We start from the raw sequence: 15,807 nt of genomic DNA, 5'->3' as shown, positions 1-15,807 counted from the left end.
ACACGCACGCATGCATACACACACACACACACACACACACACACACAGACACACACACACACACACACACACACACACACACACACACACACACACACACATACACACACACTGGGGGGTCCGAGCAAAATTAAAAGTAAAGAACAAACTAATGGAAGATATATAAATATAACATATAATTGTCATATTTAAGGAAAGATGTTCCACTTATAAACCTGAACTGCAGCCTCATTCACATGGCCAAAATGTCTACTGATAAGCACACAACATCCAGAAAACTCAAAGCACACATTTCTCAAGTGAATTAAGGGCTTTCTTCAAAGCATATACCTGAAAAAAAATTGAAATTCTGGGGAAATTAAACATTTGTAGTCAAGAACACTAACGGAATCCACCTAATGATAGCCGTATGGTAGTTATACAATAATATAATATACAATTTTTTATTATTTTTGTAGCCTGTGAATCTTTTTATCATGTTCAGCTTTAATATGAAATTGTTGGAAAAGTAAACATTTTTGGGGCATAAGAGGGTTTTATAAATGCATCTGATTCTAGAGATTAATATTCTGAAAGAATTTTGAGTCCAGGTCAATCTGGTGAGGAGAAATAAGCCTAATTCATGATTTTTTTATAATAGCGCCACCTTTGGGTGCAGTACCACAAATGTGGGTTTATGGGTAGTGGGGGTTATTGGTAACCATACCTGAAAATGTCAAGAGTTTTTGACTTACGGTATAGGCTGCAGTATGACTTTTACAGAATTTGAGGGAAAAAAATAACGTTACAGAAACAATAGGGGACCAAGCAGCTTCGCTGCTCGGACCCCTAATTATACATAGCACACATGTCTGCTCAATGGTTAAAATACATACAGATGTTGGTTCCAATATTTCCAAAGGCTGGAGGAATATCTTGTTTCACTTAGGTTAGGGTCCGTCAAAGACCTTATAATGCCATTCCTAGACTAAGTAAGCCTGCACATAAATGTAAACATAAAATTCCTAAGCAATGCTTGGAAAGTGGGAACATGACAGTTCACAAACATCTTGCTCGCACTTTCCCACCTCCGGTACTTAGCAGGATTCTAAGAGAGTCATTATATGCCACCTTTTTCTTGTTCATCTTTCCTTTGCTGTGTAAAGTGGAGTGCAGTATGACAGGTCTGTGTGTTGCTTATGTGTTTGTGAATGTTAGAGAGAGGGTGTGGATGAATAAGTCCAGTGGTATAATTGGACTGAGAAAGACAGTGGATGTAGAGTTTATCTGCTTAATATTATTAGGAGTAAAAAGATAAGGGAATATATAGGGACCCACTGGGCTCATGTAGCCTAAAGGTCTCTAAGAGCTGGTGAGTTCCACATGTGGTCATCAGGGGATGTTAAGAGATTATGTCAAATGGATTTCGTCATGAAAGAAAGCCCTGTAAACCGAAGCTATTTTGCCAAAAATGGTGGTATTTTATATTATATTACAATAAAATGTACTTTATGATATTATATAATTGATAGCAAAACACACCTTGAGTAGTATGTGGGTTCCTTTTTTTGAATGATGGGAGGAGATATGCCCGTCACATGTTCAAATGTGTTACATGGTTCAATTGAGACTATACTGACATCTACTGGCCATAGTGGTGTATTTATTCTATTCAAGTTAGTGCTGCACTATTGAATCTCAAGTCAACAAACCCACAGCATCGAACCCATTAAACCCAACGGTTTCCTGTAATCAACTGACTGAAAGAGAAGACGATGGTACCTCTTGAGAAAGAACCGGGACAGACAGGCACATATACACACACACATGCTTACACACATGCATAAACACATGCCCAAACTCTCACTACACACATGAACAAACAAAAACACACACACACACACACACACACACACACACACACACACACACACACACACACACACACACACACACACACACACACACATACTGCATTCATTACAAAAATATTAACACAAAGACACACAGACATGTTAATCTGAAACGCCATCAAATAAACAAACACTCCCCGCTTTCTCTATATTTATACTCTTGCACACTTGCACACATACAAACAAACACATGCAAATGCACACTGCAGCAAAAAAGGAAAAACTCACACAAAGGCAATTGATGTGATGAATTCAGACTGACTCATCATCACAGAATCAATAGATACCAACAGAGGGGGAGGGGGAGGGGTTATTTTGTGTGTGAGCATGTGTGTATGTGCGTGTGTTTGTGTGTGTGTGCTTGTGTCTTTGCGCACTTCGGTGTGTGCGTGTGTGTGTTTTCTGTATACGTATGTGTCAGTGCACACGTGTGTATTAAGCTTGAACGCATAGCAAAATACACATTATGTAAATCCCACAATTACATAATTGATATATTCATATATAAATATATTCATATAAAGATAACAACAATGCTAACATCAGTTTACAAGCCAATGGCTTAAAGCAGTGTAGGGTTAGGGTGAAATGACTTATGTGTCTTCTGACACAAACACAAATCAAATTCTAATTTACCTCAACAAAATCAAGATGTGTCAAGATTTACATGTTCACTTACACACACACAGACGTGCACAGACACACCCCCACACACACAAACAAACACACAAAACAAGATCATCAAACAGCCAGGTGGCAACCCCACTAGGCGCAGAGAAGTGACCTTACCTTATAATGTCTCTCTCTCTCTCTCTCTCTCTCTCTCTCTCTCTGTCTCTGTCTCTCTTGGCGGGCCGTTAGGTGAACCAGTCCAGTCCGTGCGAGGTCACACTCCTTCAGCGTCTCTCAAACAATGGGGTATTTTTTCCTGGAACACTGTTGCATCCTTAGTGCTGCCCTCCCATTGGTCCACACCTCCTACCCATTCACAGAGACAGGAAGCGGTGACAAACAGGAACGGCGTCTTCGACCAATCAGATTGGGAAGGTGACTCCCTTTCAAAGTCACTTTCTTCAATTAAATCAGTGCTCTCATCTCGCTTTTTCTTTTTACAGGAAAACCTCTTTTTCCTCAAAAACAAAAAAAAACCTGGTTGAAACAATGAGTAACTGTTTATATGCCGTCGTGAGTCACTGATATGAATGTTAATTCAATTGGCATACAATGACTCATGAAGTATAGTAACTAAATAGTACAACTGCTAAATAACAACTAATAAATAGAAGCTTTCCAGAAGCCTAGATAGTCCATTGGCAAGGGAAACAAAATAGGTTCACCTTTCAACATCAACCACCACATTTGAAACCCCCTGAAAAACAAGTTGAAGTAGATGAAGCCAAAGATACCATCCGAGAGCAGTCATATATCCAGCAATCATCAGTGATACAAATCAGTTACCAGTTACAGCCACTACAATCCAGCGACAATGACCGGACTTCTCTCTCTTTATGTCTGGTATTTCTGTCTAAGCTCTCTCGGATGTGTGTGTGCGTGTGTGTGTGTGTGTGTGTCTGTGTGTCTGTCTCTGTGTGTGTGTGTGTGTGTGTGTGTGTGTGTGTGTGTGTGTGTGTGTGTGTGTGTGTGTGTGTGTGTGTGCATGTGTGCGCGTGTGTGAGCGCACAGGTCCGGCGTGCTGCACTGAGTCACACAGCAGCTGCTGACTCAAGCAGAACCCCACGTGTCACCCCTGGCTACGGGATACCCTGCACACCCCCACCAGCTCCACCTAGCCCGCCGCTCTGTTCCCTCTGAAGCCGCCCCGCGCCGCCTCTCTCCTCTCCATCGATCCACTCCTATCCTCCTCCTCTCGCCCTTTCCGTTAAAGACTCTTAAATGCTGTTGGCGTATTGTATGGATACAGAGGATACGTTCAGGAAGGAGGTCATAGCTGTGCTGAGGTCAGTGCTTAATGTCACATAGTATGAGGAAAAACGGCAAAGAGTCCACTGAAGAGACACGCATCACCAGAATAGAACCAGCTAAGTAATTCACTAACTAACAAAAATACAGTTGAAATGCAACATCGCACAAATGCTGTGAAAGTGTGTGAAACACACAGTGAAGTTCACACTCACCCTCTGCGTATGCGGAGATGCGTGGAGCCACGTGCGCGAGTGTGTTGAGTACGTTCCCCTCAGTGCCCGGCTGTGTGTCGGAGTGCGTTGGCCATGCGGGCCTGTGTGTGTGTCATTCTAACCCTTGATAACGTCACTCCGTTCTATGGCTGCCGCAGTACGCCTGCATCCTCCTCTCTCTCTCTGCGCTCTCTCTCCCCCATCCCCTTGCTATTCGTATACCTCCCCCCATCTCTCTCTCCCCCTCCCCATCTCTCTTTCTCCCTCTCCCTCTCTCTCTGTCTCGCCCATCCCCTTGCAATTGATATCTCCATCCCCCCTGTCTCTCCCTCTCCCTCTCCCTCTCCCTCTCCCTCTCCCCCTCTCCCTCTCCCTCTCTCTCTCTCCCCCTCTCCCTCTCCCTCTCTCTCTCCCCCTCTACCTCTCCCTCTCTCTCTCTCCCTCTCAGTAATGGACCTGTTGGCTCCGTGCTGGCCGTCTCCCCTCTCTCACGGATTGAAATATGAGTCCAGTTAAAGCAGAGGCCCGGTGGCCATTTAGCAGGATGCGAGTGCACGTGATGCACGTAGTGCCCGCCGATCTGCCTGCACTCGCAGCACGGCAGGGACCTCGGGTGTGCGTGTGCGCACGAGTGTGCGTGTGTTTGTCAGCGCCTATAAAGTAAATGTGTCATGATGGATCATTAAAAATGATTAAATATCCCTCTGGCCACATGCGTTGAATGTACCACCAGCTCCATCTCCGCTCTGGTGAGTGGGTCGGGGTAACAAGGATGCGAAGTCCCCCCATATACTGATCGCCATTTGAAGTACATATATACTGTCCATTCACACACAGTCACACACACACACACACACACACACACACACACACACACACACACACACACACACACACACTGTGATAAATAATGAGAGCAGTGAGACACACCCGATGCATTTATATGCTGAACATGCCCTGAGGGACCAACACAGGAGCCCACCACCGGTCCACCAAGGCTGAAAGAGAGGCAGAAGGACAGCAGGACAGCAGGACAGCAGGACAGGAGGACAGGAGGACAGGAGGACAGCAGGGGGTGGAGGAGAGGCAGGAGGACAGGGGGACAGGAGGACAGGAGGACAGGAGGGGGTGGAGGCGAGGCAGGAGGACAGGAGGACAGGGGGACAGCAGGACAGGAGGACAGCGCGACAGGAGGACAGGAGGACAGGGGGACAGGAGGACAGGAGGACAGGAGGACAGGAGGGGGGTGGAGGCAGGGACGATGACCCCTGGAAAGGTTTAAATTGGGACACCAGCCGATCGTTTCCCAAGTGCCCGCCGAGGAGGGATCCGTGTGCACAGAGTGGAGTGGCACACAGGATCCGTCGCATAAACCAGCGCTCTGACCTTGGGCTGGGCTCAGCGTCCCGTGGTCCCACCTCATCCCGGCTGGACCGCGGCGCGTTGTAAATCTCTCATCTCCTCAGGCTGTAGGGCTTACATGCTCCACCATCTCCCAGTGAACCCATCAAACCAGCCTGGTTCAAAGCAGAGGACCGCTGCGGGGCTCGTGACGCAGAGTAAGGACACACAGCCCCAGTATTTAGCAGTCAGCCAGAAGGAGTATCTCATCCACCGATACACCATACCGCATTTACAGCCAAAAGGGGAAACGTCTTGTTGTAACACAACTAACACTTTGTATAAAGCCTTCCTCTTTTTGGACCTTCACATTGTATAAACATGGTTTATGTTCTTTGCAACAATAAGAAAGGTATATCCATGTCAGTTCTGCTTCCCTCACACAGGTGAGATCTTCTCTCCCCTTTCAATGTATTTCTGATCACACGCGGATGGATGTGATGTCAGATTCCCCTTGATACTTGGATCGCTTGCCTTCTTCCCCCTAGTGAGGGAGGTCTCATATTACTGCAGTGCTGGCTTACGATCCGTCAGCCCCACACTCACTCTCACACACACACACACACACACACACACACACACACACACACACACACACACACGCACACACACACACACACACACACAACCACACACACACACACACACACAACCACACGCACACAAATGTACACACATACAGGCGACAGGACTGAATACTTAATAAGGATTGCGTAGACAATTCACAAATGCTGGATTCAGGTTCACAATAATAGTGCCTTCTGTGTAAACACGTTTGAGTGTATTTGTGTAGCCAGCGAATGGCCGTGAAATTCATCATGCAGTAACTTGCAGCCTAACAGCTTTCTGGCTGATCACATATTGATCAGGTTTTGACTGAGAACTGGTGGAAGCAGGGGGCATCAACAAGTAATAAACCACAGACTGTCTGCGCTGAAGGAAGAAATACACAACAATGAAAGACGATAGAGAGGAAATGCTTCCCCAAATTCCCACAATAAACTGATTGTCCAAGCATGTTAGATGAATCACTAATGAAATAACTTTTTAAGAATATAGACTCTATATAATATTGACTTTGACAATGTATAGATGTTGTTTACCGGGGATGAACCAGTTGTGCTGCCATACCCCCACCGCACACATGCACAGAATATGGCACCATAGACAAAGCCCAACATCTATACTTAAGGAAGAAGCAATCACTTACATGAAGTGGACCACCATCAGGGGCTCTCAATGACGGCTGCTGGCCGTGAGTCTGTTGCATTAAATCCCCAGGGGAGGAGATCTGTGCACCCTATTAGACAGTCTCAACACTAAAGACTTAAGCAGCACACACACAAACACACAATCACATGATGGCTTGCGTTTATCATCTAGATTTTGAAACGGGAAGTGACTCCTAACGAAGGGATTGTGGGTAGTGGGGTGTTCATGTGTGTGTTTCTAGGTGTGTTTGTGTGTGTGTGTGTGTATGTGTGTGTGTGTGTGTGTGTGTGTGTGTGTGTGTGTGTGTGCGTGCGTGCGTGCGTGCGTGCATGCGTGCGTGCGTGCGTGTGTGTGTGTGTTTGTGTGCATGTGTGTCTGGGTCTGGGTCTAAAGGGGGATGGGTTAATGTCAAAGCTAATCTTCTGATGTCCTCAAGGGAGTAATAGCTTGACAGATGCTGCTGTGACAAAAGGCCACTTGTGCCACTGTCTTCCCAGAGCTGAGATGTGGGTGTGGTGGTGGTGGTGGAGGGGGAAGGTGGGGTTTCCCCCTGACATGCCCTGATTTTGGAAGAGATAGGCCTCCGCCCTTTATCCTGGCATTAGAGTGTAAGCATGGTGTAAAAGCAAGACAGAACGACTACCGAAGGGAATAAAGGAAGAACATGAAGAAAACGATCAAGCATTTAACAGTTTTTATCTTTATCTGAATTTTTGTCATTACTCTCTCAAATAATCTCTCATCTGAAAAATATGTTTTGGATGGTGTGTTTTTGAAAGGGAAAACACTGCAACATCCCGGTTAAAAAAAAAATCTAGCGATTACAAATTATACATATATTTATCACTTTATCTATAGAAATAAGGGATGGGCAAAACGATTCTTTTCTGGGAATCAGTTCTTTCAGTTCCGTTCACTATCACAATTCGTTCGTTTGATTTGTTCGTTTGATTTGTTCGTTAAGTCAGATGGTCTGTTACGTCATTTGACAGGGATTGGAGATGATGGAATAAATGTTTATCAACATGCATGTAGCCTACTACTTTCTAATGTTCTGGCAAAATTACCCAGTGTAAATATTAAGCATATACATAAAGCACATACATGCCTTTTTTCCATAAATATCCTTAATACATAATGGGGTGGAGTAAGAATTAAATGGCGTCTTCCAAGAAGCGCTAATAAGAAGTGAAGCACCATTGTGCGAATTCCCAACTAGACCAAACGAGACTAGGTAAAAACAATACTTTATTAAAGCATGCAATTGTGATGTGGAACAAAATAAAAAGAAAACTTAAAGTGCTTGCATGATATTGAAGCCTACAGCGATTGTTAGTTAACTTATGTGGCGGTGCCTTATCATTTGTTTACCCATGTGCCATGGCAACGCGATTGCTACCTGCTGTAGTACTCTCATTGGCTGAATCTATGAAAACATTTTAGACTCAATCAATATAAGGTCGCGGGGAGAAGAAGCTCTGTTTTTTTGTATATTTTATTTATGTGACCATATTTTTGTTAAATGTTTAAAAAAAGAAAGAATCAGTTCTCTTGTTTTGGGAATCAGTTCCCGCGTTCACCTTTGGGATTCGTTTGTTCTGACCGAATCGATCGCGACTGACCCATCACTAGTAGAAATGTAAAAAAAAACTGAAAGAAATTGAAGGTCTTCAACAAAGCTCATCTGCAATATAGTTGATGTTCAACACCAGTTCCAGAAACCCTGAGAATCAATCAATAAACAGACCATCAGTCCAGGCCAAGGACATTACTACAATTGTAGTGCTCATTCAAAATTGCCTTTATAACTTTACTGCCCAAAAGTCTGCATCATTTAGTGATTATGAATTATGAAGCGGTGATGATGTTCTGTAAAGCAGAAGTTAGCAAATCATTTTAATGCTGACACTGTCGTAGATGCATTACTCTTTACACCAGAACAGATTATTTATCAGCTCAGTGAGGGCTAAATTAACAAACTCTCACCCAATCATTTCACCTGCATGACGTTAGTTCTCCCATTAGCAGCCTCTAGTGGCTTCAGTTGTAGACAACCGTCCAAACTAGGACCAGAATAAAACGATTGAACAAAAGATTGCCCTGAATGGAATGACTCGTGGATTGGAAGATTTAATTATTTTGAAACGTTCTACTTCAGACATATTTGAAAGGAGTCAGTATAAAGTTTATATTGTGTAGGTTAGTTGTAAGTAAAACCGCAAAATGAGGCGGTTCCCAGCTTACTTTTTGCATCCAAACAGAATGCAGTTCCTCTAGAAGGACACACGTTCCCCTCCCCCGTTCCTCCCCTCCCCCATCCACAGCTCTTCTCTTGAACGGAAACATCAACCGCCCAGAGTACGCGTCACAAAAACTCAAGGCCTGTCCTCCCATGACATTATATTTAGAAGATAGATAAGCTACATCAATTGTTCAATCAAAAAGATAATATACATTTAAATAATATCCTCTCTGTTCTGCTGAAGTAATAACATAAAGACTATTTCTACAAGGAGTTAAGGAGTTATATTTTATTTAATATTTTTTTGTTCTGATCATTGTAGAAATAAAGTTTCAGGATTGCTATTTTAGCATTTCCTCAAGGAATGAGCCTTCTCCTGATAATAAGACCTTCAAATGTCTGTGCGTGCATCTGTGTTGGTACTGGTCAAGTGTGGCCCCTATGATCTATTACTTTTAGTTTTGGCGAAAGCAGAGAAAAAAACCTCTCAATACATCCTCTACAAAGCGTTGACATGACGTAGTTGCATGCTTCCGTTTCCGTTATGATCGATTTCTCATAATGCATTTAGCGACCAGATGAAAAGGATTTTCTGGTCCTGTTTCAATTGGGCCATGAATGTCAACATATGTTTTCTGTGAATTTCTAATATAATTTTTCATGCAAAGAATGATACAATTTAGCGGGAAGAAGTTTGGTACGGTTAGGTTTTGTGTGAGAGCGCTTTGTTAAAATTCTTCGCTGCTCTCGACGCGTATGATATACGCCACCAAGTGCAAACGGATCCCGCTCGGAACTTGGCTGTGTCTTTGGTGCACTTCACCGCCTTTTTTCAGGGAAAGGACAAAAGCCTTGAGCATGGCGATAACCACTACAAGTCTGGAATGTGTTATGAGGTGACGTCACAGTCTTTCTCGTTACGTCTTTAACACAGCCATTAGCCGAAGAATCATACATAAAAATAAAAAATATTATTTAGACTCACACAAAACATATGTGTTATCCAAGGCATTTAATTACAGGGACCAGAAAATAATAAATTACATTACATTGACTCCAATTCTAATTTTCCTAGCCTATAGGTTCAATGGGGGTTTAGCAGAAGGGGCGGGACTAACTATCTGCATACTATGGTGCAGAAAACAGGTCAAAACAAGGGAAACTAGTTAGGGTTCATTTCTGGCGCCTTCCAAAATAACAGTAAATACTGCAAAATGTTCAGAGCACAATTTGGAGAGTCAGGTAAGGGAACCCACACAGTACACATTTATGGTTAGATGTATCCAGCGTGTTGTTGTAGTTAACCTATTCAAGTGTGATATGGAGGCCTACAGCTTATTAATAGTCTTCTGTCACTCCTGAAAGTCTTTTTAGATGTAATACTTTTCTGAGATATAGTGTGTTCAGGATGAACTTTTAGATTTTTAAGTAATTTGAATATGTGTGTAGCTAAAATAACTTGTTATAACTATGTCTTCCAGCAGGTTAATATATGATCTGCCTCAAATGTATGGTTTTCAATAGGGTTCTTTATTAGTGCAGAATGGAGATCACCAAAGAGAGCGGAGAAGGAACTAGTTTGCCAGCAGGTAAATAACTTCCTAGGAATGTGGGCCTCATGCACAGACCAACACTGGCTGACTCAATTTATTATATGTTCATCCTGTTTGTCTATATTCAACATGGGATCAATACTTCCTACTTTTAAAGAGATAGGATAAGTTAAGTAGGCCTGTGTACTAAGAATGCTGAATTATTATGTTTTGTTAAAAAAACATGTTGTTGCTGGGTTACAATGTTTTGCCTTGATTGTTCACATTGGTGAACACCACAGAGGTTCTGTGTTTAGGGCCCTTTCACAAGCTTAGCTGTGGTTTTGTTTCACAGTGCACCAAAGCAAGCACAAAACGAAAAACATTTGTTTACTGAGGGCTGTGTTAAAGGGAGTAGTGCTCATACGTAATCGCAGTGTTTTTTTTGTCAAATATGTTAAGTATTTTAGATCTTTCGAGCTGCAGGGAACTGTGGAAATGCTGAAGTCAGATATGTTTACCTTATAATGGTTGGTTTTTGTGTGCATGTCCCTTCTTCTATCGCATCGTTTAGTCCTGCTTTTGCATTACCATGCAAGTCAGCAGCGATTGATATTCAAGTATTTTAAATTAAGCAAAATTATCCACATTATGTTCAACATGCTAGAAAAATATTTTTTGTTGCAGTCATAACTAGAAATAAAGTTAGTATGTTCAACATGTTCAAAAAACCTAAGCTAAGTCTGGCACATAATTAGCCATAAGATAGCTAAATATGTATTAGTAGCCTACCCCTGAAAGAGCCATTGACTGCCATTGTTTCAAAAGCAAGCCATGCTTTCGAAACGTTTTATTAAAAAAACATGAAACTAGTTCTACATTCTTTAGACTATATTGGCAGCATGAGGTGCACGATGAAATCTGCATTGAAACTGCGTGAAACCAGCCTAAATCAATGGTAGAATGTGCTCAATCACCCAAATGTTACCTTTTTTGTTGTTTGGATCAGTTTAAATCAAGAAATCAATGAGGATTGATTCCCGATCAATTGTATCATCAATAGCTATAATGTGTATACATTTCTGGGGATGGGGTCTAGATGGTGTATTCCAACAATGATGGTCTGGTTGGTTTACTCTGCGTTCTCTTGGCTAAACTATAGAATGGAGTTCAGTGTCAGAGCCAGCAAGAGCCGCTTGGCTGTTCTCAAAGGAACTTCTGCAAAGAAACAGGCATTTAAAGAGCCTGTATTTGAATGTTGATGTCAGGAAAGAGAGACAGCAACAGGACAATGCCTTGATCACATTCTACAAGAGACCTTGCATTCAGTGGGCATCACCTGTCATTTGCGAACTCAAAGGTTAGTGTGCGCGTGTGTGAATGTTTGCTATATATGTGTACGCATGTAACGACATATTGCATGAAAGACTTAAACATATAAAATAATATTTATTGCTGAGTGTGAAGTACTACTCACAATCCCTTTAATTCAGATATCAGACGACTAAAACCTGTGGGTTGTTGGGCATTGTGCTTGTGACTGTGTACCAAATGATATGTTGAAACTTGTGCCACTGACAGGTGACTGCGCGACCGGACCTAGTGTTTGCCGCCACCTGTTCTCAACAGTGATTTTCAAACTAAGAAGTGGATTGCATTTCAATTTAGGTAGGAACTTTATTTGTTCTGATTGTTTTCCTATATTATGGGTTACATCCCAATAGTTAGCTTATTTTTTTATAACTATGGTTTTTCAACCGACTCAAATGCACAACTGGTCGATGAAAATGGAAAACTTATTATGAAGTAGATAAACGTTACATTCCATGTGTTTTGTGAGCATATCATTATTATATCGGATTATATTGATAGATATTTAGTTTTAATGATGGCGGTCTACAGAAGATGCAGTCCTCACTAAGGTGTTTGAAGGGGAGGCGGACCACCTGGTTCCTTCCACCTCTGAAGCGCTTGTCAGCAGTGAGGCGTTCACCGTCGCAGGCCGGATGGTCGGACACTCCTTCCTGCACGGTGGGCCCAGCCTCCCAGGCATCAGTCCCGCTGTGCTGCATGTCCTCTTTGGGGGTTCACCAGGGAGCGCCCCTGTAACGCTCGAGGACTGTCCAGATATGGACATCCGCGACAGCATAACACTGGTGAGTCAAAGTCTCAAAACGGCTTTCCAGAAGTAATACTTTTTTAAAATACCAATAGAAACCGATAGAGAAAAAATGGATGAAAAACTTCAACTCCCGGTTGTTGTCCACATACCAATAACAATTATCAGTTATTGATAAGGAGACTGATAACTGATATTTCAAACCGATTTTTTTTTGCAGTAAATTTGCAAACATTTCTAGCGCTTGAACATAAAAATGAGTAAAAAAAATGGTGGATGGGTGTAATGGCGAAGTTCCTATCTTACAATGACTTTGAAATCATTGATTGCAATGCCTTTTATTTCCAATGTGTTGGAAAGATGGCGCATCAGATGATGCTGTGTGAACTACTTCCTTTAGGGCTAAACCCCAAATTGAATACTGTATATTATCTTGAGGACCTCTTTCATATAAAACAGACCTAGGTCTCTACCTTCCTAGTGTCTTTAGGGACCCCTAGGGCACCTACCAATTACATCACTTCCTGTAGGGCTAGATTTATTTAGATATTTTTTTGTGAAATCGAATGCCCTGATTCATATAAAAGAGACCGGATGACTCAAACTCTCAAGTCATTCTTAGAGATTTGTAAATACTAGTTAGAGGTGTGTAAACGCTATTTCAGAAATGTAGGAGGTGCGTCAGATACGTGCATTTAGCCTTCACTATAGCCCGTCCCAAAGTAGAATAAAAGTAATCTCTAGGTCACTACAACTGTTTTGTTTTTTGACCATTTTGTTTTGGCAAGACAGATCCTTGACATAAATGACGTATGGCGGTTTGTTCGACCAGTCTTTAGGGGCTCTGTACCAGCAAATGTTTGTATGGGTCATTTTGGCTCATATTGACAAACTACCTGTCGTTTAGGTGGGAGAACAGGCTGTACAGAAGGTAGCTCACTAGGTCAGCGATAGTGTTGTCATATGGTGTCATGTTTTAGTTGCTTTGACGCATGGATACAATGAATGTTGGTAGAGTGCAAACTTGCAAACTAGGAATCAGTCTACAAAGTCTTCATGAATAGAAATGTTTTGATATGGGTCTGCTGGTGGTAACTGAAAGAGACAGCAATGTGTCTGATTAAATCCAGTGAATTATGTGTTGATGAAGTGTTTGGTGACCATGCTGAGTTGAGATCCCTTGTTTATTATGTTAATGCTTTAATTCATTAATGATAGTTGCAGTAGCTGAGACACAATGGAGGGTATTTACTTTATCAATGTCACGAGAAATTACTTTGCCTTCAAAATGAATTGAATAGCTTTTTTGGAAAATGAATTCCCCCAAAGATATTATAGGAATTTTGTGTTTTGGTGCATACAGATTACATCAGTTTTTTTATCATGGTATATGTAATAACAAAAAATCGGTGTCAGCATTTATTTGTATACAAAACATACCTTACTTCTATCTGTGTTTTTAGCTGGATTCAAACGACAAAGCAGAATTCTGTGACTCCATCTCTCCTCTCTGCATGTCGTGGAATCTACCAGCACCAAACGCAGCAGACAGAAACTGCCTTTCCAAGCAGCTTCTGCGACATGCCGTAAGGTCACATTAGTTGTTGCCAAATATGCCTGTCCGCCTTTTTCCCCGGCATGGTCCCTTCGTTTACTCTGACCGAGGCAACGTACCTGCTTGATTTCGCACCCCAATTTACCCTCTCGGACCCTACACATATTGGGGGTTTCATTTTCATGTAAATGCGATTAGACAGCATCACGGTTCCAGGGTCGTGACTTGGAAAGTGGTCTTTTGCTGGATTTTCTCTTCAACTGAGACAACGCAGCGATATCAACCTGAGTAGTTCTAACTGGAGAGACAGTGAAATCCGCGAGCTGCTGACAGTCATGGGAGAGGAGATGCAGTCACAATTAACGAAGACGGGGAAAGATGGTGTGATCTACGTGAAAGCAGCAGAGGAACTTTCCTTACGAGGCTTTTGTCTGGATAAAAACAAGCGGTCAGCTAAATAAAGAATATGTTGGCGACTTTGCACTGGTAAATCGCGTTTGTAGCCTACACTCAGATGTTGTATACTCATTATTGCAGGCGAGTGGCTTGAAGAAAAATGAAAAATAAACACTTTTGTTTAGGAGCATGCAAATTATTCTAAAGAGGTCTCCTCTCCTTGCATATCCCCGCCTACTCCAATGAACCAAGAAAATCGGTTCCTTGACGATATTTCCCAGCGGTTTTACGCAGGCAAGATAGTGAAATTGCAGGGTGTACCAAGCCGTCCATACCGGCCGGGCAATGTAAAAATGGCTACTTATTCTGGCATTTTTACATTGCCCAGCCGGTAATGAAAAAGGTCTAACAATCAAGAACGTAACCCTTCACCCTTCATTGTTTTTTTATGTTATTATCTCGTGGTATTTACATACAATTCAATTCAATTTTATTTGTATAGCCCTTAATCACAGATACAGTCTCAAAGGGCATTACAGTCCATATAGTTATGATATTTTTCTGTAAATACTGTATTGTTTCTCCATTCGTTCCTAATGATTAAGGCTTATATGTGGAATTTCAAACACACTTTGTACACAAAAATGATGCATCGTCTTTCTTATTTCTTTAGCAGCTAACGGAAAATGACTGGGGCGAGTTCAACAGCTCTACATTAGGTCCAGTTGTGTTTTTGAAAGTTGTCTGTGCATCACATTGATAAACGTCAATTCTGATGGTATACTCTAAATATCGTCAGCCTCATTTTCAGGTTGCTTTGGATACAGGTGTCTGCTGAATGACTCGGCACCATGTTCAGCGCATCTCCTGTGTACAGGTGCTGGGGCGGACCATGACCCAGATCAGCTGCTTCAGACGGGGGCTGGAGGAGACGGGGGTGTGGCCGCTCCTCACCCAGAGACCGGACGTGGCACTGCTTCTCTTCCCCAGGGAGTCAGAGGCACAGATCACGTCACACGTACGTTTGACCAACAATCAGGTCGTGATTGCTCATGGGTATCGTTGCACCAATGATCCCCAATTACAGAGTAATTGTTTTGTTTTTCCTGAACACTATACCCTATAATATGATACTGTTTTCAACCTGTTGTCTGTCTGGTATTCAATAGCACGTCCATTCCATGTATTTTTATGTAACTCAAAGTGAGTTGGTTGAGAATTGTAAGTCAATGTTGATGGACGACATTTTATAATTGAATCTTTCTATTAAATTATCGATTTACATTCCTGGTTTATTTCATGATAGATGCTTCTGGACCACAT

At 42.3% G+C, this 15,807-nt stretch overlaps 1 protein-coding gene across 1 annotated transcript in view; it reads right to left on the bottom strand.

Annotated features, from left to right (window-relative positions):
• Positions 1 to 12,486, bottom strand: part of LOC307079084 (uncharacterized protein) — a gene marked incomplete at both ends in the record, with an annotated part of 30,591 nt that extends 18,105 nt beyond the window's left edge. Inside the window, one exon of the mRNA XM_079741177.1 lies at positions 12,315 to 12,486. Within this exon, the coding sequence (XP_079597303.1) occupies positions 12,315 to 12,486 (172 nt within the window). The remainder of the gene's footprint in view (positions 1 to 12,314) is intronic.
• Positions 12,487 to 15,807: the final 3,321 nt, after the last annotated feature.

The sequence above is a fragment of the Pollachius pollachius genome (genome assembly GCF_949987615.1).
Source record: "Pollachius pollachius genome assembly, chromosome: 8".
NCBI lineage: Eukaryota > Metazoa > Chordata > Actinopteri > Gadiformes > Gadidae > Pollachius > Pollachius pollachius.
The sequence above is the reverse complement of the archived record's forward strand: the minus strand, read 5'-3'. Positions and strand labels throughout refer to the sequence as shown.